Raw genomic sequence first — 27,536 nt, 5'->3', positions numbered from 1 at the left:
TTGTGGGCCTGCCCCTACCAGTGCCTTCTGTTTGGGGCACAGTCATCATGCCTCGCATCATGGCCCTGCTGGAAAACCTTCAGTGGCTCCCCACTGCCCTCAACTTAAAATCGCCACTCCTGGACCTGCCTGACAAGGCCCTGCAGAGCGTTTCGGCCCCCCACATCACACCCTAACAACAGTGAAGTGTTTGGGGTTACCCCTCACACAACCATCTGGCTTCAAAACAGTCCAGTTTCCTCTGCCTGCACTGTCCTCTCCCGCTGCTTCTCTGGTTAATTCCCACTTGTCCCTACAATCCCTGCTTGGCTCAGCTCAGGGGCCACCTCCACCGGGAAGCCTTCCTTCTCTGCTCCAGATTGTCTCTGCTCACCTGGTTCATGTCCCTGGTCGCCTGTGGATGACCCCGTCCTAACATCACTATGAATGACCTCTGGCATGCAGGGGCTGCAGCATGGGATCACGGAGAAGCCTCAGGGTTTGAAATAAGGACTCTAGTTCCTCTCAAGCCCTCTGCTCCTTCCTGCTATGTGACTTAGGCAAGTCACTGCCCATCTCTGAACCTCAATCTCCTCATCTGTGAGAAAGCATCCAACCGGGATTCCCGGCCCTGCTTTCAATTCTGGCCTCTACCTCTAACTTGCTATCTGGCCTTGGGCAAGCCCTGTTCCTGGGCCCAGTCTCAGTTTTCCTTTTCTGTGAAATGGGGCTGCTCACAAAAACTCAAGAGTACTGAGGTTCCAACAAGCCAAAACTTGTGAGAAGCCTTTATAAACCTCAGAGCCCTACACGGATGGTCGAAGAATCTATCTCAACAAGCCCCGCAGAGACGTGTGGGAGGGAGATGGTGGCTGTTCTCACTGTTCTCCTGCCTCCCAGCCCTCCTGAAGTCTAGAGATCAAAGGTGACAGAGGCCTGCTGGCATGGAGGCCAGGCTCGGCAGGGCCTGCTCCCTGGCCCCCTGCCCACCTCCCACCCACCCCCCACTCCCACGGTTCCACGATGTGTGTGCCTTGGGCGCAAAGGTCCATTTAAGGGCTCAGGGTGAGCTCCCCACCCCCCACTTCCAACCCACAGGGCCTCTCTCCGGGCCCGCGGCTCCCCCAGAGACTCAAAACCAAGAAGAGTTTGAATCATCTGCAACTTTATTCCAGAGCAGAAATAAGTCATTTCCTAGCAATAAATATAAAAAAAATAATAATAAATTAAGTTTCGAAAAAAAAATACCGAACAAAAACAAAATCAGTAACACTGACAGACTAGTGAATGTCTAAAGGGGAGGGAGACCGGATGGACCCGCCCCCAGCCTGGGAATGTGTTGACAACAGGCCACCGTCTGCCCCCCCAGCCCTGGCCGGGCCCCCTGCCACACACACACATACTTCCCACAAAGTACAAAATAGATATTTAAAAAAAAACCTCAACACAACCAAGCATCCTGCGAGGGCCCCGGGGGAGCACGATTCGGCCCGCTGGGGCTGAGGACAGGGCCTGGGGGGCTGAGGAAGGCACCAGAGAGACCGGGGAGCCACTTTGGGTCTTGCCCAGGCTGGCTGTCCTCTTCTCCTTTGGCGGTGGGGCCAGAGGCACCCTGTTCACGTAGCCACAGGCCAACCCCTCCACGTCCCAAGACGGCGAAAGGGAGGTTCATTTGGAAATGTCCTGTGTTGTTTGTCCAAATGCTTTGGTGGGGCTCCTGCCCCAGGGGATGCCGGGAACACGGCAGCGCCTGCTAAGTGCTTGGCAGTCTGTCCTTTGTAGACGAAGAGGCCCCCAGCTTGGGGTCCCTGAGCATCTCCCTAGTTTAGGCCTAGCTGTTGTCCAAGACCTCCCCCCCAGCAGAGGCCTTAGGGTGCCATCAATAAGGAATAGCTAGAAATAAATAAGGTCCCTGGTGGCCCAGCACAGAGCTGGCAGGAAGGCCACTCCGTTTCTTCAAGTATTCTTGGCCAAGGGGGTTCGTGGCCTGCCGGGGCTCAGATGGGGATCCCCACTGTGTTCACCTGGTCCTTGAGTCCCAGCAGGCTGTAGGCGATGCGTTTCTGGTGGCCGGGCAGCCGCACCCCAATCCTCTTGATGTCGCTGTCGGGGAGGGAGAGAGGGAGTTAGGGGCTGGCTGGGGAGAGGTGAGGGAGAAGGGGGGGGGTGTGGGGAGGGTGGGCAGAGGCTCGATGCCAGGATCCACACCCTGAAGGCTTGCTAACATCGACACAGTTCGGAAAGTGACTAAAGCACCCACTCTGTGAGAAGTTCTCCCGTCCCCCATGCAATCTGCACCACTATCTGTGAAGCAGGTGCTCTTTCCACCGCCATTTTCCCAGAGCTGAACACTGGAAGCTCAGAGAGGTAAAGCAACGTGTCCAAAGTCACACAGCCAGGAGGTGGAGGGGCTGGAAATCAAAGGAGCTGTGAACGAATGCCTTCAAGAGAAGGCATCCAGCCTGGTCTGTCCTCACTGTTCCCAGTTAAGGCCTCCTCCCCAGGGCAGCACAGATGCCATCGCCGGGTCCAGGGGAGCGGAGGCAGGGACCCTCTAGCGCTGCTGCTCACAGCTCTTCCCAGCCCCCGCTTTAGTCCACTCCTATTCCCTCCGAGTACCTACGGCTGACAACCGAGGAAGAACTCAGGAAACACTCTGCATGGGGACCTCAAGGGTTCAAGTTCTGTTTGCAGGCTGCTAAGGACAGGAGCTTGCAGCCCCCCATCAGGTGACCAGTTCACCCGGGGCAGGTGTTCTCTCTTTAGGAACCTCAATTTCCTCATCTGTGAAATGGAATGAGTTAACTGGAAGGCGGGAGACCCCCCAGAAACGGGTGGCAGAGGGGGACGGTGGCCTCGGTGCCGGATGGGGAGATGTGCCCAGGGGCCCACAGCCCTCTCCTGCCCCCCTCTCCGTGCCCCGCCCTGTCCCCTTGTAAAACCACTTATGCTCCCAGGAGCCCTGGAGCAGGACGTTTACTGCTCACTCTGGGACTTTTCTCCTCCAGCACCCTCACCCACCAGCCCAAACCCATGAAAACACCCCGGTTTTTATGGGCCGTCTCCTGGCTATAAATGAGACTAATTATACGGTAGGAGCTCCTGTTTGCAATTCCGGAGACATGACTTTCCCACAGGCTCTGGGAGCCCTCAGAGAGGTGCTGGGCAGGGAAGGGCAGCCCCGGGTGCGTGGGGAGGGTGGCTGAGGGACCCCCAGGAGGGGCTGGCTGCCCCTGCCGCAGCAGGAAGGCCAGACGTCAGACACCAGGGAGAACTTCCTAACCCACCCCTGCAAGCCATTCTAACCAAGACAGCTGGGCCCGCTGAAAAAGCAGTGCTGTTTCCCCCACACCTGCAGGTCTCTAAGTGTGGCTCCCAGGGAAACACTTGGATCCCTGGGGAAGGAGGCACTTCCCGAAAAGGCAGGATCCTGGACCCAAGTCTGGACTCACTGACCTCAAAGTTCTGAAGGTGGGGCAGCGAGTCTGCATCTTATTGGGTCCCAAAGACCCTGATGTCTGATTTAAGAACCAATGGGTTAAGTGAATGCCAGGAAGGAAACAGCAGAGACCTAGTCCCCTGGGCTCCAGGATAGGCCCAGCACACAGTAGGTCCTCAGGATGTATCTGCTGAATGACTGATGGCTGCTTTAGTGAACATGGGGCCACTGCCCAGGCCGCCTTGGGCCCTTCCTCCATACTGGTGTAGTTAATCCCATGGGGGTGGGAGCCAAGATTGCTCCTGAGGCCCATCGAGGAAACAAAACCCCTGGGCTGGGAAGCAAGAAGCCCATTCTAGTCCTGGACTTCATCAAAGCCTTGGGCAGGTCCTGTCCTGTTACTCGGCCTCAGTTTCTGCGTATCTAAAATGGGAAGCTTTGCTCAGGTGCTCCCGGGCCACGTACCCCACCTCCACTCTTTTTCACACACGAGAGACCCTGACCCCTTCCACGCCACATCTGCTTACCACAGAGGCACACAAGATGAGTCACGGACTGTCCCAAGACTGTTCCTGCCCCAGCCTCAGTTTCCCTCTTACCACTCCCAGACACACAACCAAGGCTACGTTTCTCCCGAGCACTCTCCATGCCTGCCCTGGTTCAGGGAAATTCAAAGGAGCACCTGCTGTGTACTGGCCCTGGGCACAAGCGGTGAGAGAGGGCTCCTAGAGCCTCCCACAACAATGATTCATCCCCTTGGCAAACAGGGCATGAGGACCAAGTCTATGCTGAGGGCACTCGGCGACCATAAGCCCCACTGGCCTGGGCTCCCCTCCCAGAAAGCCGTGTTGCATCCCTCCAGACACTGGACGGGACCTCTTGCTAGACTGAGCATTTTTCTGGGCTACAGTATCTACCGTTTCCTTAGTTCCCCAAAAGACACGCAGAACCACCAGTCTAGCTGGAAACTGTAGCAACTCCAAAATAACATGGTGAACGCTCAGTCCGAGAAAAGGTGGCAAGCAGCCGGCCCCTGGGGAGCGACGGGAGCGGGGGATGGGGGGAGCGCTGAAGCCGAAACCTTGACCTGACCCCATCGGCGAAAGTGCCAAGTTCTGAGACCAACTCCTTGCCTCCCACTGGGACTCACGGCATGTGCAGACACAGCCTTCGGGGTAAAAAAAAAAAAAAAAAAAAAAGTGCTCTAAGATTCCCCATTCATTTCACTTATTTGAAATAAAGAAGGAGGCAGTGGTGGTGAGTCACGCAGGCCCCAGCTCCGAGCGCCACCGAGCTCCGAGCTGGTAGGAGGTGGAGGGAGTGTGGAATGACTTCCTGCCTTTATTCAGGCCTTTCAAAACACAGTGCACATGCACACACACACAACCTCCATCCATCCAAGACAGCCCTGTCCCTGCTCGTGGGAAAGGAATTGGCCGAGGAGCACCCCGGGCTATTTCGGGAAGCTTCTAAGAACATGTGTTTCCTGTAAGCCCTTCTCCTTGCCCTCTGCTCTGCTCACCCACAAGAGTAACTGTGCTATCCCCGGTGGGAGCCCCTAGAGCGGCCAAGGGGCTGTTCCAGGTTCCCGGGCAAAAGGAGGCGGGGTGCAGGAACCCTGGCCTTTGCCCACAGGCTGCGGGCTGAGAGCAAGGGGGTCGAGGAGTGACATGGGTTAGACCCCTACTGTGTCCCAGGCATGTCCCCTGCACTCACCTATCCTCTCTGCACAGCAGGGAACTGGGGACCAAGGCCCAAAGATGGAACCTAATCTGATTACGGTCTCCTGCTAGGACATGGCAGACGTGGGACTTGAAGCTAAGCACAACTGCAGAGCTCGAGCCTGGGACCCTGCTGCTGGCTGGAGACAGAAGATATCCTGGGATCCATCTCCCTCTGGCTCACTCTGTCCCTGTCTGACTCCCCGTCCCCTGGGAGGAGACACAGCCCAGTCTAAGAAGCTCTGACCGGCAATCACCAGCCAGCTGAGTGGTCTTGAGAGGCCCTGGAGAGTGTTCCTGCATTCAGGCCCAGATCCCAGAACTGCTGTAGCCCAGAACTGTGGGAGGCCTGGGTGGACCCTTCCATGTGATTCCCAAAACCTCCCAGCCCCAGGGCCCATTCCGGCCCTGACCTTGGACCCTAAACAAGCTGGGCTTTTGGGACTTGACACTATTTTTAGAGGCACAAAAGGCTAAGGGGATCGTGTCTTCTCCCACCAGGGATGGGAAGAGGTGTCCTTGCCAAGGCCATGCCGGGAAAGGTCCCTGACATTGGAGGGGAGAGCAGGGCTCCCACAGGGCAGCCTGACAACCATGTGGGGAGAGGTCCCTGGGAGAGGAGGGGCTATGACACTCTCTCCTAGGCAATAGCCAGGAAGTCCAAGGGCTCTGCCCACTTCTCTTCAGCATCCCAGAGAGACATGCAGCCCCTAAACGGCTGTGTGACTTTAGGCAGGTAACGTACTCTCTGGGCCTCGGTTTCTCCACTAATGACCTCTGTGGTCCCTGATCTCTGGACCGTCACTGACCAGCGCTGGAACCCTACTGGGCCCCAAGTGGCCATGGGACCCTGAGCAAGTCCCTGCACCTCTCCCTCCCATCCCCCGGTGGGGAGATGGACGAGCCCCAACGGCCAAATTATCCTGAGGCCTGACCCACAGTGCTGGGGCACACAGCTGGCACACAGTCAGCCCACGATCAACATTGCTCTGATTATGACAGTGACTAGATTTTCCCATTCTGGAAAAAAGATGCAGAAACAGCGGGGAGCCAGGCTGAAGTGCCCAGAATTCCTGGCGGCTGGTCTAGCTCTGCCCTTCCTGGGAAACCCGTCTGCCCCCCACGGGAAAGGAGAGCGAAGGGGGAGGAGGGGCGTGGTGGGCAGGTGGGGAGAAGGCGGGGCCAGACTCACTCATTGGTCATCTGCACCACCTTCTCGATGGCCGTGTAGCCCGCCGCCAGGAAGTGCTCTGTGTACTGCTGCATCTTGATGGACTCGAGCCACTCGGACACCGTGCGGAAGGGCACCCCCTCGGAGCCGCTGGTGCTGGGGAGCCGGATGGACACCCTGAAACGGGGGTCACCACTTGCAGGTGAGCGGCGGCGGCATGGGACCCCCCACGCCGCTCCCTAACCTGGGCGATTCTCCCAACTGCCCTGGGCCTCAGTTTCCTTATCTGGACAACAGAGAAGCCCGGTTGGGTAGGGTTCAGGGCGCCGGGCGGGCATGTTGTAAGCCCTGGTTGTTTACAGCTCCTGTTGGGCCCCTCCCCAACCCCCACCAACACCAGCACCAATAACCACAAAATAACAAAATGTTCAGATTCAGGTTCCTGGAGGCACAGCCCCAGCCTGGCCAGCTGCCAGCACATAAAATACTTAATCGCCCCGTCTCAGCTTCCTCATCAACAAAAGGCAGGTAATTATAGGACCCATCTCATCGGTCGTCCGAATGAGTTAAAACATGTTCGGCGCTGAGCGCAGGGCCCGACGCATTTCTCACATATGTCAACTGCGTCTCTTAGTCTCACCCGAGCCCCCGTACAGGGTAAGAGCCCACGCGGAAGTCCCGAGCCCCCGGCGCCCCGGCCCTGGCCGGCCACTACACAGAAGCGGCTCAGGGGTAGAGCTGGGCTGGGTGGGGGGGTACCAAGCCCAGGTGCTATGGCACTAACCGCGGGTCAAAGTCAGCCAGGGTCTTGAGGGAGTCGGGAGCCCGGATGAGCTTGTCGAGGATGCTGACGATGTCGGCGAACTTGGGGCGGCGGGCGCGTTCCTGCTGCCAGCACTGCATCATGAGCTGGTAGATGGCGGAGGGACAGTCCATGGGCGTGGGCAGCCGGAAGCCGTCGTTGATGGCTTTCATCACCTGGGGAGGCCGGAGGGTCAGCGGCGCCCCGCGTGGCCGCCAAAGCCCCGCCAGCTCCCTGGGGAGGCCCGCACGGGCATCTGGGCACAGGAGGGAAGGGGAGCCCCAGACACAGAGGGGACGAGCACTCTTTCTTGAGCCCAACATGCAAGTGTCAGAGACACAGAAAGGCGGATGCTGAGGAGGCTGTCTCCAGAGTTCCACGGAGGCAGGGGCTCCTGACCCTGCTCCCTCCGGGGCACCCCAGGGCAGCAGCCACACTGCATGCCGTCCAGCCAGCATCCCTCCAGCCTCCGGACATCTACACCAGCCACTCCCTCCAGCAAGCGCCCTCTTCCCGCTCCGAGTCTTCCCCCTGCTCCCACGAGGCTCCTTCGTCTCCGGCCCGGCAGGCACACTCACACACCCCATGCACGCACACAGGCACACGCAGGTGTGTGCACACAGGAAGGCACCCGCCCTCCCCACTACCCATGTCCACGTCCCTCCACCGACCGGAAGCAGGGACCGGCTCCGCAGCCCCGCACAAGGCCTGGCTCACAGTAGACCCTTGATAAACATGGACTGGATGTACCAGAGGAAAGTAAGCCTCCAAAACTCTTCTCCACCCGGCTGCCGGGGTGCGGAAAGGAGTCGAGGGCTCCAGTTCAGGGCAGGGTAGGGCCGGGCAGGGCACGGGGACCTACCTCATGGTTCGACAGCTCCCAGTAGGGCCGCTCGCCGTAGGTCATCACCTCCCACATGACGATGCCGTAACTCCACACGTCGCTGGCGGACGTGAACTTGCGGTAGGAAATGGCCTCCGGGGCTGTCCAGCGGATCGGAATCTTGCCACCCTGCAGGGGACCCCAGCCCTGTCACCGCTGGCCCTCCAGCCAGCCTCCCCTTGTTCGTGAGGCCCCTTGGGGTATTCCCGCCCACGGAGCCCACGCTCAGCAGCCACAGCCGCCCGAGTGCTTACGCTGGTGGTATAGGTGGCCTCGGGGTCGTCCTCCAGCACGCGGGACAGGCCGAAGTCGGACACTTTGCAGACCAGGTTGCTGTTGACCAGGATGTTACGGGCGGCCAGGTCGCGGTGGACGTAGTTCATGTTGGCCAGGTACTTCATGCCGGCTGCGATCCCCCGCAGCATGCCCACCAGCTGCAGCACGCTGAACTCGCCGTCCTTCTCCTGCGGAGCATCGGCCCTCAGCCAGCGCCCCCCGCTGCCGGCCCCAAACCCCCCAGCGCATCCCGGGCAGCCCTGGGCCCCCACCAGCCCCGACCCACAGCCTCACCCGAAGGAACTTGTCCAAGGCCCCGTTCTCCATGTACTCAGTGATGATCATCATGGGCTTGTCTGCAGAGGGCAGCACAGGTGTGAGGGGAGGGGGCGGCCAAAGGTGTAGACGGGGCAGGGAGGGCACAGCTATGGACGGAGCCCCTGTATGGTGGCCTAAGTGTACAACCCCTCTTTACCCCCACTCTGGGTGGGCAGATCCTACGGGGGGGGGGGGGGACGGGATTTCCCGCATCCCCCCCACCCCGGTCCCCTCTCCAACTCCGGGGACCAGTGCTCACACTTGGAGACGACGCCCTCCAGGCGGATGATGTTGTGGTGGCTGAACTGGCCCATGATGCTGGCCTCGCTGAGGAAGTCTACCCGCTGCTTCTCCGTGTAGCCGGCTTTCAGCGTCTTGATGGCCACGGGCACCTCCTTCTTCCCCGAAGCCTTCAGCGTTCCCTTATACACCTCCCCAAACTCTCCTGTGGGAACACAAGGAGGGAGTCAGCCTGGCCATGGGGTGCTGCCAACTGGCCCCAGGCCCCTCCACGGGGCGCCACGCTCACCTGCTCCAATGACCTTCTGCCTTGTGACACAGGAGGGATGGATCTCGGTGGTGAACTTGAGCACCGCCTGGTTGGGGTCCTCATACGTGTGGGGGTCCACATAGGTCTTTAAGGGCTTCAGTTGTTCTGTAGTGGAAAAAGAGAGGCAAGGGCACAGTTTGGTGAGGGGTCCGTGGTAGGGGGAGGGGAAGAGGAGATGATCACTGAGTTTCCAGCTCGGCCCCTCTGAGCTGCTCAAGGAAGCCCCAGGGCCGCCCCCCCGCCCGCCTCCGAGCCCTGGGGGCCCCCTCAGCTGCCCCGTCTCCACCACAGAGCTGGCGGGGGTGTCTGTGGGACCAGCAGGGCAGGGTGCGGAGGGGCCCAGGAGGCCACTGCATCTCACCTGACTTGGAGAAGTAAACGTCCTCTGAGGACTGGCGGGTCCGCAGGCTCCTCCTCCTAAGAGAACCCCACAGGGAAACAAACACAGGGGAGGTCAGTGGCTTGCTCTGGCCACAAGCCTCCTGATGCCCCCACCCTCCAGTCCTAAGCAGGGGCTTGGTGCGCTGGGCACTCCGCTCAGCAGGCAGAGGGCGCACGGAAGGCAGTGGGAGAGGCAGGGAGGAAATGAGCCAGCAGGACTCCCTCCTTGGGATCAACGCCCCGTAATGGCCCCGTAAGTGGCCATAATGAGGGCTTTCCTCATTAGAGCTCCCAGAGCTTCCTGCCTGCGTGACCAGAGGAAGTGTGGACACACCGTTATTAACAAAAGCAAAGACGATGACGGCCGTGTCCCGAGCCCCCACGGCATGCCAGGCGCTGGGCTGGGCCCCTGACAGCTCACCGCATCTTCCCAGGTCCCCGGGAGGCAGGGATTAGATTTGCCATCAGCCCCGTTTTCCAGACAGGAAACCGAGATTCCCGCCCCTCTGAGTCCCACCTCAGCCCTTGGGGAACCCGGCGTGGGCAATGACAGACCTGCGATGGATGAAGAAGCCGATTCCCGCCAGCACCAGAAGCAAGACCACGCCAACGGCCACACCGCCAATCACCGCCATGTTGCCAGATGCTTCTGTGGCTGTCAGGGGAGAACAGCTCATCAGCTGGGAGCCCCCCGCCCTCCAAATCATGGCAATGTCCCTTCTACACCCAAGGGCCACTTTAGGGACATGTGCTGGATGCCTTTACTCGTGATGGTTCGTGAGAATATTTATTCCCATTTCATAGATGACAAATGACAAGTCTTCCCTAGGGAATACGGCAGGAACCGCCAGGTGTGTGGGAGTCTTTCCACGACACAGGATTTGAACTGGGTCTGCCCATGCTGGACCCCATGTCCTTCCTTCTCGAAACTGCCCTTTAGGCATGTCCCTGGGTCCCTCCCCAGACTTGGAGCTGATCCCCGCCAGGCTCTCCTAGGCCCTGGCTGACCAGGACGGGGGGCATTTCTAAGTTCTTTGACTCACTTCCTCCTCCCACACGTCCCAGCTGTCCTGTTTCAGGGCCCCAGCCCACCTCACGCCCGGCTGCCCAACTCACACAACGTCTGGAACTCATGAACCTTGCTGCCGGCTCCCTGCCCCTCCTGCGTCAGCGCCTGCACCTGCACCAGGTAGACGGTGTCCGGAGCCAGGTCATCCAAGGTCACGGAGAAGCCCTCGGTGCGGCGCACATTGTAGCTGTTGGAGTCCCCCTGTGGGTGAGGGCAGTGGGGGGGGGGGCATCAGCTTGGCCCACCAGAGACCACCCCCAGCTGAGCCTAGCAAAGCAGGTCACTAATGTTAGCAGGCTCGATGCTTTTTTTTTTTTTTTAAGATTTTACTTATATATCTATACTTCAAAGATTTTATTTATAGTGGTGCCTGGTTGGCTCCATCATTAAGCCTCTGCCTTCAGCTCAGATCAAGATCCCAGGGTCCTGGGATCAAGCCCCACGTTGGGCTCCTTGCGCCACGGGAGGCCTGCTTCTCTCTCTCCGGCTTCCCCTGCCTGTGTTCCCTCTCTCGCTGTTTCTCTCTGTCAAATAAATAAATAAAATCTTTTAAAAATGTATTTTATTTATTTATTTGAGAGAGGGCATGAACACAAGCACAGGGAGGGACAAAGGGAGAAAAAGACTCCCTGCTGAGCGTGAGCCCAGGGCAACGTGGGCTCGATCCCATAATCCTGAGACCGTGACCTGAGCTGAAACCGAGAGTCAGATGCTCCACTGACTGAGCCACCAGGGCACCCCCTGATGCTCTTCTTACCGTGGAGGAAACAGAGGTTCAGAGAAATGAAGTGAGTCGCTAAGATTCCAGCCAGCAAGGGCATGACCCAAGGCATGAACCCGGGTGTGTCTGATCGCCTGACTCGTCCCCCCAACCCTGACTATCTCTTCTGGGGACTCCAGAACACTCCGTCTTCTCTGCCACCACTCTCTGCTGTGCTGGCCTAGGAAAGGGGACTCTCGGAAGACCCCAGACCTCGGTGTCCTCATCAGCAGAATGCGGTAAGCCATCTACATGACCAGTATGGTCCCCTGCTTCCGGCCTGGCCAGGGTCTGCCCTGACCCCGGAGTTACCTTCTTGCGGTAGGTGACCTCATACTTCCACACGCGGCTCTGCTGTGGCGGGGGGATGCTCCAGGACACGCTCAGCGAGGTGGTGCTGCGGTCCTCCAGCTTCACCTTGGGGGGCTCTGGGCAGGACAGCGGATGGGGGAGGACCGTGAGGAGGCACGGCAGGGGCAGCTGTGGGGCGTGTGGGCGAGCGCCCCTAGACCCGGCCCCACCAACAGCCCGGGCTCTCCAGATCCCAAGCCGGGATTCTTCCGGCTCTGTCGCACAGAGCCGCAGGCCTGGGAACCCGCGGGCTGGCCCATCGGGGGCGCCCTCTGAGTATTCATGAGCGCGGACGTAATAAAACCCAAGCAACAGCTGACTCTTGGTATATCCTGTCTGGGACCGGTACTGTCCTAGGAGGCTTCTACACGGTAATTTACTACATCCTCTTGAGAGCCCTATCACGACTCCCATTTGACAGGTGAGGAAAGTAAGAGAGGCCGCAGAGCTCAGTCAGAGGTAAACCCACGGCCTGCTGCTTTTAACCATGGGCTGCCGCCTCCCTCTAGACACAGCCAAGCCCTGGGTGGCCGTCCCACTGACGCCCGGCCCTCACCTGTCTGGTTGATGCTGACGCTGGCGGTGCGGAAGCTGCGGCTGGCCACCAGGCCCGAGACCCCATTGCGGGCCTCCACCGCGAAGGTGTAGTTCATGTGCGGTTCGAGGTCACTGACGGTCACACTGGTGCGGGTCAGCGCGTGCGGCGGCTCCGAGTACCGCACGCTGGCCTCGCAGGGCCCGCACTCGCCCGACTCAGGCCAGCACTGCTCACAGGTGACGCTGTAGGTGAGGTCGTCCCGGCCCCCGCTGTCCTGGGGGGGTGTCCAGCGCAGCTCCACTTTGGCACCCATGCCCACGGCCGTGAGGTAGTGCGGGGCAGAGGGCGGGCCTGTGTGGAGGGCAGAGGCCAGAGTTAGAGCCGGGTTGCCTGCATATATCGAGCAGCATGCCACATTCCCCCCAGACGCCCTCCCTGACCCATGGCAAGACTCACGCGTGCAGGGCATGGACAGCAGGTCCTGCGGGGCCCGGAAGTAGCCTTCCTCACACTCACAGAAGGTGGCGCCCTCGGGGGCCAGCACCGTGTGCACAGGGCACTCCAAACAGGGGCTCTCGGACGCCTCGGACTTGAAGAATCCCGGCGAGCAGGCTGGAGGACAGAGGGATGGACATCAGTTCAACCATGTCTCACCCAAAGCGACTGTTCTGGTGGGATCTCATCGTGGGACCCCACGCAGGCTGCCAAACCTCTGGGGGCCTATTTTCTCATTGGTCAACCAGGTTGTGATGACGAAGTGCACGGCCAGCACCCAGAGCTGGGCACCCAGGAAGTGCCTCACCCCGTGCTCCAAACTCTGCACACGTGCCACTGGCCCCCACCAGTGCCATGCCCGAGCCTGGCGCTCCAGGCTCCATCTCACCCCAGGACCCCACCTCACGCCTGCCTCGTCCCCTTTAATCCCTGCAGGGCAGCCTGAGGGGTCCCCATCTCGGCTTCCAGTCGCCCAGGGCAGGAACTGTACCTTCACCGCGGGCCTTTGTTGACCGATGGTCACCACAGCCTCAGCCCAGCGGCCAGGCACGCCCACTCAGGATTTCACCCCTGCGGGTGTCCCCTTCACCCCAGGACCCAGCTGCCTTCCTGTTCCGGGGCTGGGCCACCAGGAAGCAGGCCAGGCCAGGCCCCCAGCATCTTCTGTGGAGCTGCTCCCAGGACCGAGTCATTTCCGCCACTCACAAGGGCAGCCAGGAAGCAGCTTTTCCTCCCCCGGTGGAAGGTCCTGTCCTGGCCGGGCCGGGCCGGCTAGGGGCTCAGGCACCTGACTCCAGAGGCTTCTTCCTCCCACCACCCTATCCTGCCCCTGCCCCAAGCCCCTTCCTGGCTTCGCAGGCAGGAAGCTGCCCAGACACAGGGCCCACGGTGCAGGGCTGCTCAGGGCTTGGGCAGCGGCCGAATGGCCACAGTGGGGGGTGGGATCACCCCAGGGGACCTCTTCTGTAACCCCATCACTACTATACCCGCCTCCATCTTGTTCTTGGACAGATGAGCCAAAGCCCCTGAGCTCAGGGAGTGGGAGCGCATGACTATGTCTGCCATAAAGGGGTAGGTGAGAGCTAAGGAGGGCTGAGGAAACAGTGGGATAATTCAGCTGAGGCTTAGAGGCCGAGTAGGAGTTCGGCAGGGCAGAAATGTTGGAAGTAATGTTGGAGGTAAGAAACAGCAAGACTCACACAGAAAGTATAAGTGGCCTTCTGGCCATAAACGGGGAGAGCAGGAGGCAAGAAGGCCGAGAGGTTTCCAGGGACCAGACTGTATGAGGCCTTTAACGCCAGGCCAGGGAGCCAGGACTTTACCCAGGGGCGATGGGAGCCACTGGAGGACTGAAGGTTTGAGGCAGAGCCAAAAGGCACAGTTAGATCCACGCTGTCGAGAAAATTCTTGGACAGAATCTCCCTCCTTGTCCAGGTCTCTGTGTGAGCGGAGGTGGGGAGCAGGACTGGGAGTCAGGGGACAGGACTCCAAGGACAGCTCGGCAGCCGCTCTCGCCCACCGTGAGTGAGAAGCCTGTCCCACCATGTGCCGCCGCCAGCTCAGAACCGCAGCAGAGGCCCTGAGGGCGCTCGCCCAGGACAGAGGGGCCTGGGACCCACTCCTGCTCTGTGCAGCGACACAAACAGTGACCGCTGCTGATGAGGGACCTATGATGTGCAGCTCCCGGACCACACACCTGACGTTCGTTCAGTCCGCACAACAAGCTCATCAGACGAGAACACAGTATCATTCATTCCACTTCGGAGCAGAGGAACCCGAGGCCCAGAGAGGCAAGGCCACTTACCCAAGGTCAACAAGCTCCAAGGACACGAAACCAAAACCTAAACTCAGGACGCCTGACTCTGAGCCCCTCTCCTCCCACACGCACCTCGCTTTGGAGCAGAGAGAAACCAACGTTCTGATACAAGCCTGAAGAGACCGGAGAGGAGTCCTGCCCCACTTGAACAGCCTGAAGATCCCAAGACTAATTTCAGAGCAGCCGGGGGTGGGGGGGCTGCGCCTCCCGACGTAGGTCTTTCTAACACGGCACGTTCACAGGCTATGCGAAGAAACGTTAGGATCAACTCCACAGCATTGGCTGAGGAACCAAGTCTCCTGCTGTCCTGCAGCAACCCACGTGTATTTTTTTTTAAGATTTTAATTTTAAGTACCTCTGTCCCAATGTGGGGCTCGAATTCACAACCCCGAGATCTAGAGTCGTGTGCTCCACCAACTGATCCAGCCAGGCGCCCCTCCCGTGTAGTCTGCATTCCTCGTTATGTATCTGTCACGTTACAAAAATAGCTCTTTCCCCCCACATCTTCAAGTAAAAATGAGACTCCAGAGAGCCAGGCCATTTTACCTTGGGATTTCAACTCCCCCGAGTGCCCTGACTTGGCCCTAGAGAGGCCCGTGTATACCCCAGGTAAGGACGGACTCCAGCTGTCCAGGCCCAGTGGAGTCAGGGTGCTTGGGGGGAACCCCCAGAATCACCTTCCAGCCCAGGCTGGGGAGGGGACCTTAAGCCCCCACAGCTTGGGCTTGGTTCTAAAGGAAGGCATTAGCTGGGGGTGCCTGGGTGGCTCAGTCATTGAGAGTCTGCCTTCAGCTCAGGTTAGGATCACGGGGTCCTGGGATCAAGCCCCACATGGGGCTCCCTGCTTAGCAGAGAGCCTGCTTCTTCGCACTCTCCCTCTGTGTTCTCTCTCAAATAAATAAATAAAAATCTTAAAAAAAAAAAAAAGGCGTTAGCCACCTGCAACCCCCCACAAAGCTGTGCCCCCCACGTGGCCAGCCCCCCAATCCTACGCCAAGAGGAGGAAGGTGGGGTGGGGGAAGAGTCAGGTTCCATGCTTTGGACCCAGAGCCCGGGGGTGGCCTGACTGCTGCCGGCAGGAAAGAGGGAATTTGGAGAGATTTCCGCTGCGGATATGCCAGATAATACAGCGGACAGGCCCCGTCAACAGGCATGTGCTTGCCTGACGAGAAGGCGCTGCCCCCTCCTCCAGCAGCACAACCACGAGGGGCTGTCCCCGGGGCCCTGCCACAGTGGGCCAGCGCTCGGGGGCCCTGGAGTTCACGGTGAGGACACCAGCAAGCCCCTGCATCTTTCTGACCTTGCCTGGCTGGATCTGCTGGCATTCTGGGCACACATTGGGTGCTCACACACACCCAAACCCACCCACGTGCACAAAATACCCATGGTCCCCTAGCCGACCGGGGGACTCCTATGCAGCCTTCAATGCCCTGCTCGAGCTCTTCTCCACGGGCGCTCTGGGACTGCCCAATTTCTGGCCCTCTTCTGCCCCCAGGGGGGCATCTGTTACTCAACCTTATGTTTACCAAACAGAAACGGAGCACTTCCTACGTGTCTGGCACCATGTGGGATATGATGGTGAGGCAGATAACACCCATTTCTGCTTCGGGGAAGTTCACAGCCCGGCTTTTGGGCTCCCTTTGAAAGGACTCCTGCTGCTAGGAGAGCCTTCTGCAACCTGCAGCAGGCATGGGCCCTGTCTCTCTGCGGCCCATGGCTCAGCACAGGGTTGGGCACGCAAGTGAATGAGTGAATGAATGAATTAATGAATGAAGGTGTGAGTCAACGGCTAAATCTAGGACCTGCAGATTACACGTTCGACCCAGGAGCGAGGAGTGTCACAGCGTCCTGAGGGACCCTGAGGGGACAGCACCCCAGGACGTCCCCCGCCCCGCACCAGAGCCTGGCCTCTGCGCACCTGTGGATGGCTTCTCTGGCTCCAGGCCGCCTGGTGGGCCTGGCCTACAACTGAGCAGGGGAACTGGGCCACAGCGGCTGCACCCAGAGCTGCACCCCGGTTTTTCCAGTTCCCGATGCCCGCCTCTCAGGCGGCAGCGTGGAGTGACTTAGGGACATACGCCCTCCGGAGTGACGCAAATCTCGCCCCTGGCGGAGCCCCTCCCCCCAGGTCCAGCCACCTCCCCAACTGGTAGTGGCGAGGTCACAGGGTCAAGAGGTCACAGTGGCCATTCACCTGGGGCCAGTCACCTCCCCAGGCCATGGAGGCAGAGTGTGGACTTTGTTGTACCCTGACAGGCAGCCAATGGTGACCCAGAAGTCACCGACCCTGCCCACGAAGTGAACTGCTCGCTCCTGACCCCGCGGCTTCTCCCCTTTCCCCACCGCAGGGGCCCTGGCAGCCCCATGTGGGGATGTCCCCATGGCCCAACCGCCCATTTCACACACACCCCAGAGAACTATCTTGAGGCACATTCCTCCCCTGAGCCCGAGATAAGCGCAGCACCCCCACCCCCCCACCAGCCTCCACCTCCTGCTGTCTCCCCACCACCAGCCTTTTATCTTCTGTTTGCTTTCCCTGCCTCCTTCCTTCCGTTCTGGGGACCCATTTACCTCCGGAGAGGGAGAGGGAGAGGGCGGGAGAGGCCACCCCATGGAGCTGCCAGCCGGTGCGAGCTGAGGGTGGGGCAGGTAGGGCACAGGGCGGGAGGGGTGGGGTGGCGTGCCCATCCAGGACTCCCACCCCAGCGGGCCGGAGGAAACCACAGAAATGAGGCCCGGAAAGGGACGTGCCCAAGAGTCAACAGCTCACAGAGCCCCCAGCCTGGGGCTCACATCCTGACGGAGTGAGGCTTCTGGGGATAGCTCCCCACACAGCCTGGGGCCAACCTGCCCCGAAACCACCTTGACCGGAGCTGTCCCCTGCCCAGGGAGAGCCTCCCCTTCAGCTATGGACCCTGGGCTGGGCCTGGGCCACTCAGGATGCCAGTACGAGGACTCTGCTCCTCACCCCGTGTGGCGAGGTCACCCAGTCAGCGGCTTACCAGGGCAATCCAGGTTCTCAGGCTTTGGGTGAAAGTCACAGGAGGCAGATTCTGATCACGAAGTCGGCCAGGGTCCAACCCCCCCCCCCCCACTTTGACAGGCGGGCTAAATGAGACCCAGAAGGGACTTGCCAAGGGCACACAACTTATGAGGAGGACACACGCCGGGGGCAGTGAGCTGGGGACAGTACGCCCCCCTCTTCTGGGTCTCTGGTCACCGTTTCCTCTCTCTGGGCCTCAGATTCCTCATCCATAAAATAGAGCTAACGTCCTCAGCCTTTCTGGGTTTATGAAGACTGAAGGAAACAGAATGAAATGCTCAGCCTGGTGCCTGGACTGGGTGGGGTGTCCCTATGAACCGGGGGACAGAAATTAGAGAGGAGACATCCCCAGGGGGCTGGGCCCCTTGAAGGAGCAGGAGCCTCCCAAGATGGAAGTCCCCACGGTGCCCACCTCCAGCTCCGGCCTCCCAGCTGCTGGGCTGAGCCTTTGGCCAGAGCCGCTGGCCACCTGCTCACCTGGCTGGCAGTACCCATGGCTGAGGCACCAGGCAGGGCCCCAGCAGCTCAGTGGCTGATGCCAACACAGGAAGCAGAGACAAAGCCACCCCAGGGGAGAGGAGTCAGCCTGAGCGACTCCACTGTCCCCCAGGCAGGGCTGGGGGCAGGGCAGGGGCCCAGAGTGAAGGTAGCTCATTCCTGACATAGCTCCAAGAGCTCTCCGGGCAGGGTGCCCACCTGTCCGAGATCGCAGCACCTGGGAGGTGCCTCCCTTCTGTTGTCCATTTAACTCTTTCCTGAATGCCAAGGTTCCTGGGGAAAGAACCCTGAAAAGCAGTGAGCTCTGAAGATGACCCGGACCAGGTGCTCGGTGACCTCAGGGAATCCACACCCCTCTCTGGGCACGATTTGTCATCAGTAAAAGCCCCAGTGGGAGAATCTGGCTCCATGCCCCTGTGGAGGGTCAGGCGGGGAGGGCCGGCCCTGCACCTGCCTCCACTTCTCCCACCGTATGCCCCCGACCGTCCACCCTCCCACACCAGGACCTGCCATCCGGGGGCTGCACAGTGAGCTCGTGCTCTGTCCGCTGGCCAGGAGCTGAGTCAGGGATTCCAGAGGAACTGGTCATTTCCCGCCCCATTTCCTGACCCATCCTCCGGCCTGGGCGCCGCTGCATCGCCCGGATTCAAATCCTGCTGCGACCACACATCGCTGTGTGACTCCAGGCGAGTCTCTCCACCTCTCTGAGCCTCTGTCTCCTGTCTATGAAGTGCCACGAGGACAGGTGGGTCCGATTCAGCAAGCCTGCCAAGAAAGGGCTCACCTGGCTCCCGCCTGCCCGTGGAGGGCACCTGTGTGCAGGAGTTTCTGTTATCATCTCCACTGGCCCCGTGGTCGGAGGCACTACTGCAAACGCCTGTAGGGATTGGAGCAACCCGGCTGGGGCTTCCCAGCCATACCAACGGCCCCTAAGAACCACGCTGAGGGATCTCAGAGAGGAAAAAGTAGGGCAACAGGTGGCTGGGCCCACCAGCAAAGTCAAAGATTTTGCTCTTGGAAACCAGTCCTCCCCATCCGGGGCCTATGCAGTTCTTCACCAGCAAAGCGTGCCAGAACCCTGACCCCCCTCCACCTCCAGGGGAAGGAAGCCTGCCCCCTCTTACTGGAGAGAGTCTCCCCCTCCAGCCCTCCCAACCCCAACGTCCACTTATCTCTGCAGGGCCTGAATCACCAGCCTGTGGAAAGTTTTCAGCTGCCCCTCACCCCCCCACCCCTGCATTCTTGTGTGAGGATGTCATGTGGGAGGAGCCTGCTCGACCCACTAGGCTGCCCTGGCTCCCCCCCACCCCACAGTCATTGTCTGAAACTGGGAGTGTGCACCGGAGGTCACCTAAAGCGGGGGCCGCCTAGGGAAGAGAGACTCGGCATAGGGGAGCTGGAAGGACAATAGGGTAGTAGGAAGGGCCGCGGCAGGGACTACACCGCAGGCCTACGAGGGAACTTCTCATCCGGGGGTTCACAGATTTTGTTAAGCAAGGTTCTGAGGACTTGTTTGAGGAGGCAAATGGAGCCTAACAGAAAAGGGTTTGGGCTCCTCCAACATTTGAACCTACTTCGTCTGTCACACGATCTATAGCTAAAAAACAAGCAGAAAGCCAAAGATGAAGAGAGATTCACCCAAGATCACCCAGTGGGTACAGGCAACTGCAAGGACCGAACCCCAGTTTCTCAACACCCCGCTGATCTCAGCAAAGAAATTCCCAGAGAGCGCGGATGAGCTGCCCTTCCAACGGCTGGCCTGCATTCCACAAATGCCCTGCCCCACAGCCATTTCTAGAAAAAGCCACCCATTGAAAAAATCCACATTGCTGTAGAGATTTCCGCTGTCACTGGCCCTAGCCGTGCCAAGCCACAGCCTCCCTATGTGAGCTCCCTAATGCCCGGGCCCCATTCCCAGACACAGTCCCAGAGAATCGGGCCCCTCTCTGGCTTCTATCTGTCATCCACAGAAGATTCATCAGGAGAACCTGGGTCACGGCCCTGGGGAAGGTCAGGCACAGAGGGCAGACTCTGCACCTGCCTTCCACTTTGACCTCAATGCAGGCACTTTTCCAAAGACTGCCAGGGGAGTCGTGTGCAGCTGGGGGGCGTGTGAGTCCTGGGTCCAGTTCCCTCACCACCACGCACCAAAGAGCAGCCTGAGACCCAGAGAAGTGACGTGACTTGCCTTAGGTCCCGCGGTGAGCTAACAGAGATGGAACGAGCTCTGGGGAAGGGACCATGCGTTCACGGGGTTGGTATAGAGCCGATACTGAAGTTATATTTGTGGAATGAATCAAAAATAACAAGCACACTTAAAAGCACTTACGTGTCAAGCACTGAGCTAAGCACTCCATGGGCATTAGGTCATTTGATTATCATAACAACCCTAGAGATGGGCCCTGTGTTCCTCTCCATTTTACAGAGGCGGCAACCCGCATAGAGAGGTTAAGAAACTGGCTGAAAGTCACACAGCTGAATACAGAGCTGAGATCTGAACCAAGGCATGTTTGCCCTACAATCCTTGCTCATAACCTCCACGGCGCATGGTTTTCCTATTTATTCCTTCTCAGTGAATGACTGAACCCACCCGTTCAATAAGGAAACCGAAATCCGGGATGGCTCTGGGAGTCCCACTCACAGAACCACCGTGGGTCAGAGCCGGGAGGACCTTCCCAGGGTCCCCACGCAGCCAGAGCCTACACTAGAACCCAGAAGCCCAGCCTCTGCCCCTCCCCCAGCACTCCCATCCCCCGCCAGCCCCGCACAGCCACTCACCCTGGCAGGCGTCCTCTACTTTCTCATAGCCAGCCTCGCACAGGCACTGACCGATGGGCACCAGCCACTCGCCATCCACCGCGCAGTGCATGCGGGGCTCGTCGCCCCCCGGTGGCACCACCGCGTGCTCCACGCACGTGCCGGCCACCGTGGCCAGGGAGGGCGCGTCGGAGCCCGCGATGGTCTCGGGGAAGCGGGCCAGGCCCTGCAGCAGCTCAGGGCACTTCTTGTAGTAGACGCGGACGGAGAGCAGGGCCACGCAGGCGCCGATGTCCTGGAAGGCCAGGTAGAAGCCCTTGCGGGTGAGTGGCCCCACGGAGCGCTCCTCCACGTTCAGCTTTACGTGGCGCGCCTCGAAGTCGCTGCTGACCGTGATCTCGTCGGGCGCAATAGTGTCGATCTTGGTGAACTGGCGCTTCTGGAAGTTGGTGCCGTAGTCCACGTCCGACTCGGCGTAGTAGAGGTTGAAGGTCTCCTTGCAGGAGCTGGCGCCCCCGGGGAAGCTGTTGCAGTCCCGCACCGTGAACTTGAGCTCGATGAAGATCCGCTCGGCCTCGCCGCGGTACACCCAGTTGGTGCGGAGCCAGTTGTCCTGGTCACCGGCCACCACGTTGCACACGGAGTACATGTAGATGGGCATGTCGTCCATGATGTTCTGCATCAGGTCCCACTGTGCACACGGCGGGGGGGGGGGGGGGGTTGGAGGAGGACACAGGTCAGTGTGGGCATGTGCCCAGGGAGAAACTGAGGCCCAGAGGCAATGCCCAGGTAGCAAGTGGGCATCAGGATGACACTTAACAGTTTTTAAATCTTAGCTTTGGAACAGGTCATCCTCAGAACATGAATGAGCTCCATCTCCTCTGGTAAGACCTGAGCCAAGTGCCCCACTCTGGCTCCCAGATCTCCACATCCCCTTTATCACAGCACTTGGCACCGCTGTGCTGATACCTACATCTGTCCCCACACTAGATTCGAGCTCACTGGGGCAAGGACTGCATCAGACTCATTTATTGTATCCCCAGGGCCCGCGCAGAACAAAGTAGGTGCTCAAGAAAGCACCTGTTGAATGAACAGTGAATGACTGAATGAATCAATCAAAGCAAAGGAGCTTTGATTCTTTCTTTCAAAGGAAAGAAGCCTAGGCTACACCACAGGACATTGGCCAAGGCCTCACTCCAACGTCCTTGGGCCTCAGTTTTAGTCTCCCACCCTGTAAAATGAGCGTTGGATTAGGTGATCTGTATTCCCTCCCAGCTGGACATTCTAGGATCCTGGAAATCTACAGAGCTGTATCTCAGGCCTGCAGGGGGCTAAGTTGACCAGGGACAAGCACATGACTCACACAGATCTGGCCAGCAATGGACACTGCCCCAAGTAGTCCCCTGGAAACGTACTTCTCTCTGGCTCAGGGCCCCAGGACAAACTCAGCAAGGGCCCATTATACAGAGAGAAAAACTGAGACCCAGAGAGCATCGGTATCTTCCCCAAGGTCACACAAAGCCAGGAAGGGGGTCTTGCCCACCAGTCCTGGTGGGGATGAGGCAAAACAAATTCAGCCCCTAGAAGGAAGGGGAAGTACCAGCCGGAGGAGAAGAGAGAGGGGCCCAGCAGGAAGGAACTGGATCCGGTTTCCTGGCGCGAGAGCCTCTGTTCCCTGTCTCTCCCTTACCCCTCACCTTCTAGGCTGGGACTTTGAAGACAGAAAGCCTTTAACCCCTTCCTCCCAAGAGGTAGATGGAGGAAAACTACAGGAGGGTTCCTCTGACCACTGGCCCGCCGGACATCCAAGGGGCCCTGCTCAGCCGGGGCTTCCAGCTGTCTCCCCAGCCCTTTCTGCCTCTCCGTTCCCCACCTTCCAACCCCCAGCTCCCTGCCCCTGACTCTGAGCCTGGTGTAGGAAGCAGGAGCTTGATCTAAGACTGAGCTGTTGGATTTAGGCTGGCCCCACCTTCCCTGGGTTTCAGTTTCCCTATCCCCATGCCCCCGCTTGACCTTGAAGGCTTACCCCTTTGCCGTATGGGTGCGTGAGCCAGCCGAGTTCCCCTTTAGCTGCGGCAAAGTCCAACAGTACAACTGGAAGAGATGGGACGGAGGACCTGTGAGCTGGGGGGGTGTGTGTGTCCAGGACCCAGGTCCAGCGGGAAAGGTGAGAGTCCCTCAGGAGCCCTAAGAGGCCTTGATGGCTTCCTCAGCTGTCATAGAGAGAGCCCACTATATCCCAGAGACCAGGGACCCAGGCAAGGGAAGGGACCCAATCAAAGCCATGTGACAGGCTAGGGGAGGACTAGGGCCCCCATCTCCCAGGCCACAGCTCCAGCCATGCCAGCCCCTCTCGGGGTCAGCCCCCAGCTGGGTAGTGCAAGACAGAGCTCAGCCCAGCAGGGGACAGCAGCTGGGCAGGGAGCTGGGGCAGGCAGGCCTGGTAAGTGACACCACGCCTGCCCCGTCTGCTTCCGGAAACAAGCACAAAGCCCCTCAACAGCACTTCACACACATGTGGGGCTCAGGAGCTCTCGTGTCTGCCCCTGCCACACCCCCGCCCCCAGCATGAGACACCCCCACCCCACCCAAGCCAAGAAGCACACGTTATGTACATCCATGTCTCGTGGCATTCCGAGAGGGCTGTTAACAGGTGGGAACAGCTCCAGGGGAGGAGGGGGACGATGAGTGGGGGGTTTCTGGAAACTGATCTTCCCACCACAAAAGCCACAGAGCAGGCAGGATGAAGCTCTGAACCCACAGGGCCTCCAGGAGGGGCTCAAAGATACACACAGCTGGCGAGGTCCCTGGGAAAGTCGCTCCCACTGCCCTGTCCCTCACACCCTGGCTACGGCCCCGCCGGCAGTGCCTGGGGGACCAGAGATGGAAACCTTCAGAGGGGACTTCCAGGTCCAGAGGGAGGAGAGATCCATCTGGAGCCTGACGGAGGGACACATTACCAGCGGCCTCCCGAAATCCAGCCCTGCCCTTGGGCAGCTCCCATCCGTCCATCCCTGGCTCTTTGCCAGGCTCAGTGGCTACAGCCAAGACCCAAGACCCTAGGTAAGTCAAGCCCAGGTCGCGGCCAATAGGCGCCACCATCCCTAGAGAGAGAGGACACTGGGGGAGCTCAGGCAGGGAACCCAGACAGTGTCCCGTTCCCCACCTCCACCATCAAGAGGGTAAAACCCTGGTGGAGGGGGACCAAGCAGTCACTTTCTTGGACCCTGGAGCATGAGGAATACGGCCTCAAGAAGTGGCATTCCTCCGGCCTAGGATTTGGAAGAGTAACTCTAAGGGCGGAATCTGGACAGGCAGGGGGCAGAGATGGGCCTGATTTAGGGGTGAGGCTGGAGTGAGGGGCTAGAGAGAGGAGTCTCAGAGATCCCTCCTGGGGTCAGGATGGCCTCCTCCCCTGGGCTGAAGGCCCCCAGGCCTGATGTGAGGCATTGCCAGCCGCTGCTGACCTGGGCCAAATCTCTCTAGGAAGGGCCCTGCAGCTCAGACCGGAAGGAGGAAATCCGATGTGGCACCTGTCCCAAGGCTATGGGGATAGGGGAGGGTGGCTGGAGCGGGTGGGGTAGGGGCACAGATTTGTTCGGGCATGCCCGGGGCCCAGGCTTGGAAAACTCACTCACCCCACTAGCAAATGGAATGTTCTGGCTACAAAGGAAGGAATCTGGGGGTTCCTGGCTCCGGCTAGGTGGGTGGAAGGAAAATGGTGAGTGCCCCCCAAAAGTTCTGTATTTCTCCTCCTCCCAGACTAGTGAAAGCTGCAGACTGTGCCCCTGAGGGAGGTGGCCCAGGGCTCCCAGCCTCTGAAGGGTTAACCTGGCCCAGAGGGACCCCACCACCCCTGCCAGAGCACATTCCCCTTCCAACCCTTGGCCTGGCTCTAGAAGTATCACGGGGCTCAATCTGAGAAGAAAAGAAGCCTTCACACAGGAAGGAGGCTCCCCAGGGGGCTTCCAGCCACAACCCCCTCCCTGTAAATTCCCTAGAACTGATCACCAGGAACGGAGCCCAGCCTGGTCCGGGGCCCTCTCCCCGAGCTCTTCAGGGACAGAGGGCTCCGGTTCCCTGGAAAGGGTGGGGGGCCTGGGAGCCCCTTGGCTCACTGATACACGCCCTGGCTAGGCACACTCATCCAGGAGCCCTCAATCCCCCTCACCACCCCCAGGAAACCTCCCTCCCTGACTCTCTGTCTTCAGTTCCATCACGAATGTCAAATGGCTTTCTTCACTCAAACACAGCACTACCTGGGGTCACCTTCCTTCTCCCCACATCCCACTTAACCAAAACCAACTAATTCCTAAAGAAAAGGGGGGGGGACTATAGGAGCTCTGTGGGGGAAAAGGGAACAGAGGGCAAACGGGGCTCTTACAGAACAACCCAGCCAAGGACTTTCCAGGGCCCCGGGGCACTCTCCAGCCCCCTTGCCGTCAGCCACCTCATCCAGCCACAGCAGCCCTGCCCAGCTACTCTGTTTCCCAGGAAAATCGCCCCGAAACCCCAATGCCAGGGGACCTGGGCTCCAGCAGCTCTAGACACCAGCCTCTCAGATCTGACCCTCTGTGCAGAGGGCCCTGGCTGGCAAGGGCTTAGCTTGGGTCTCCCTCAGTTTCCCCATCTGCAAAAAGAGGACAGATTCAGTGGCTGCTGAGAATCCATCTGGGTCCATCTGGGTCTCCAAATACACTCTCGCTCCTCTACCCACAGGGAGGAAGCAAGAAAGGAGAAGGAAAGTGAGCAGGTTAGATTACGGGTGGAAGGGGCCTGAGCGTCCTACTCTCTGCCCACACATACACACCTCCCATCTACCCCCAGGCAGATCCACCACACTGGGCCCGAAAAGCAAAGAACAGAACCCACCAGCAGCTGCCAACTGGGCCAACACCCCCCACCCTACCTCCACCACCACCACTGCAAGCATATGTAGGGAGTTGTTCACGGGGACTCTTGGAGCCGAAGCAAAAATGTTCCCCCACCCCAGGACTCTCCAATACACCATCCTTTTCCTCCCTAATCCCATGGCGGGGGCGGGGGGGGGGGTGGTGGTGGTGGCTAGTGGGCTAGGATGGGGAGGGCACAATGGGAGCACAAGGACGGGGCAGCTACAGGCTTCCAGGCTGGCGACCAGGGCTGCGCACTGCCGCTCAGCAGCTCAGTAGTGTAGGTCCTGCCTAATCCCCTCACCCCGAGGACAGCCTCCCAGAAAAGCCTGTAGTGATTCCAGCTGTCTCTCCCCTTCTCTCCAGGCACAGTCCCCCAGGAAGGGGGAGGACCAAAAGCCGCGGGGTAGGTAAGGGGTTGAGTATTGGAGATGGCAGCAATCCCTGCCGCCCACTCCTGCAAGTTGGGACCAAGAGCCCTGACCCATCCAGGAACTGGGACAGGATGCGCCCCCCACCTCCACCTCCAAGAGCTCCAACTCTGTCCTCTTTTGCTCCCAACCTGGAAAAGCAAAACCTCCCACCCCTTTTTGGGAGGCAGATAAAGAAAGCAAGGCTCAAGGAAACTTCTCACTCGCAGGGTTTCCTCTGTACTTCCCCCTGCTGGAGCCTGCGGAAGCCACCCTGTGCCCAGTCCGACGGGGAAAACTTGCTCTCACTGTTGGAAACCGAAGCCGGCTTCAGCCGGTGTAGGTCAGGAAGGTCCTCGGCCAAGGGCAGGAGCCCCCACCCGCTCTGCGACCCTAGGCGAGGGGCAACGCCCCCAGTCACACACCTGCCCCACCCAGGGCAAAGTCTGCCGGCCCCTCAGCCCGCGCCGCTCCGAGAGCGCGGGGCGGGGGTGGGTGATTCAGTCCCCCACCCCCGGATGCCAGGACTCCCTGGTGGCCCTGGGGTGACGGCTCCACACCTTGAGAGACCGCGCCCCCACCTGCCGCATTTCCTCGTTCTGAGTCACCCCTAGCTCAGAACGCTTGACTTTGGGACTTCCTGTCCGCACTCGCGGCCCCGAACCTGACCCCCGAGCCTGGGAATGCGGGTTGGGAAGACAGGGAGGCTCTGCGTGGGCAGGCTGACCCGAAACTCCCCCCATACTCTCCTGCCCGACTGGAGGCAAAGGGAGGCGTGGAGAAAATCTCAGGGAGCAGGGGCTTTCGCTGGGGGCTCCCTGCCGGCCGAAGATACCCCGCCCCCAAAACAAGGGGCCTCCACAAGGATGCTTCTCTGCAAAATCGGGGCAAGCGGGTTAGGGAAGACAAGTCACCGAGACGCTGAGTTCGCGGAAAGCTCCTCAGACACACCGTTCTCCAAGGGACCCCCGCGCCCCCATCGGGACGCGTTCCTGAAGGCGACAGCGGGACTGCGACCGCGTGGCCGGCGCAGCCGCCCGTTCCCGACGGCCTCAGAGCCCCGCGCGCCCAGCCGCCACCCCTTGGTCCCCGGAGGCCCCCTAAGTCTGGGGCAGGGGGTCCCAGATTCGTCGCGAAGGCGGCGCGCGCGCGCCCTCCCGACCCCAGCACGACAGGGCTGCCGGCGCCAGGTTGGTTTCCAAAGTTGCGCGCGTCGCCCCGCGGGGCTCCGAGAGTCTCGGGGTGCCGGGGTCGGGCCGCCGGGGTTGCAGCGGGCCGGGGCGGCCCCGCGCGCACACTCACCTTCCTTGCCCTGCGCCGCGGCGGCCGCGGCCAGCAAGCAGCCCCACAGCAGGGCCAGGCAGGCGCGGGGCTCCACACGCTCCAT

The 27,536-nt window shown here is 60.0% G+C and overlaps 1 protein-coding gene across 1 annotated transcript; it reads right to left on the bottom strand.

Annotated features, from left to right (window-relative positions):
• Positions 1-1,127: 1,127 nt before the first annotated feature.
• On the bottom strand, positions 1,128-27,536 carry EPHA2 (EPH receptor A2). Its single transcript, XM_032301956.1, has 17 exons — positions 27,452-27,536; positions 22,874-22,941; positions 20,869-21,538; positions 12,695-12,850; positions 12,257-12,589; positions 11,662-11,777; positions 10,637-10,790; positions 10,076-10,175; positions 9,501-9,556; positions 9,119-9,244; positions 8,849-9,034; positions 8,566-8,627; positions 8,250-8,459; positions 7,975-8,124; positions 7,095-7,288; positions 6,332-6,487; positions 1,128-2,082 (listed from the first exon to the last, which is right to left on the bottom strand). Exons 1-17 carry the CDS (start codon positions 27,534-27,536, stop codon positions 1,977-1,979), a joined length of 2,928 nt encoding a protein of 975 aa, XP_032157847.1. The 3' UTR covers positions 1,128-1,976.

Source organism: Mustela erminea, chromosome 10 (assembly GCF_009829155.1).
Source record: "Mustela erminea isolate mMusErm1 chromosome 10, mMusErm1.Pri, whole genome shotgun sequence".
In the NCBI taxonomy this organism is placed as follows: Eukaryota; Metazoa; Chordata; class Mammalia; order Carnivora; family Mustelidae; genus Mustela; species Mustela erminea.
Note: the sequence above shows the minus strand (reverse complement) of the source record. Positions and strands in the feature narration are given on the sequence as shown.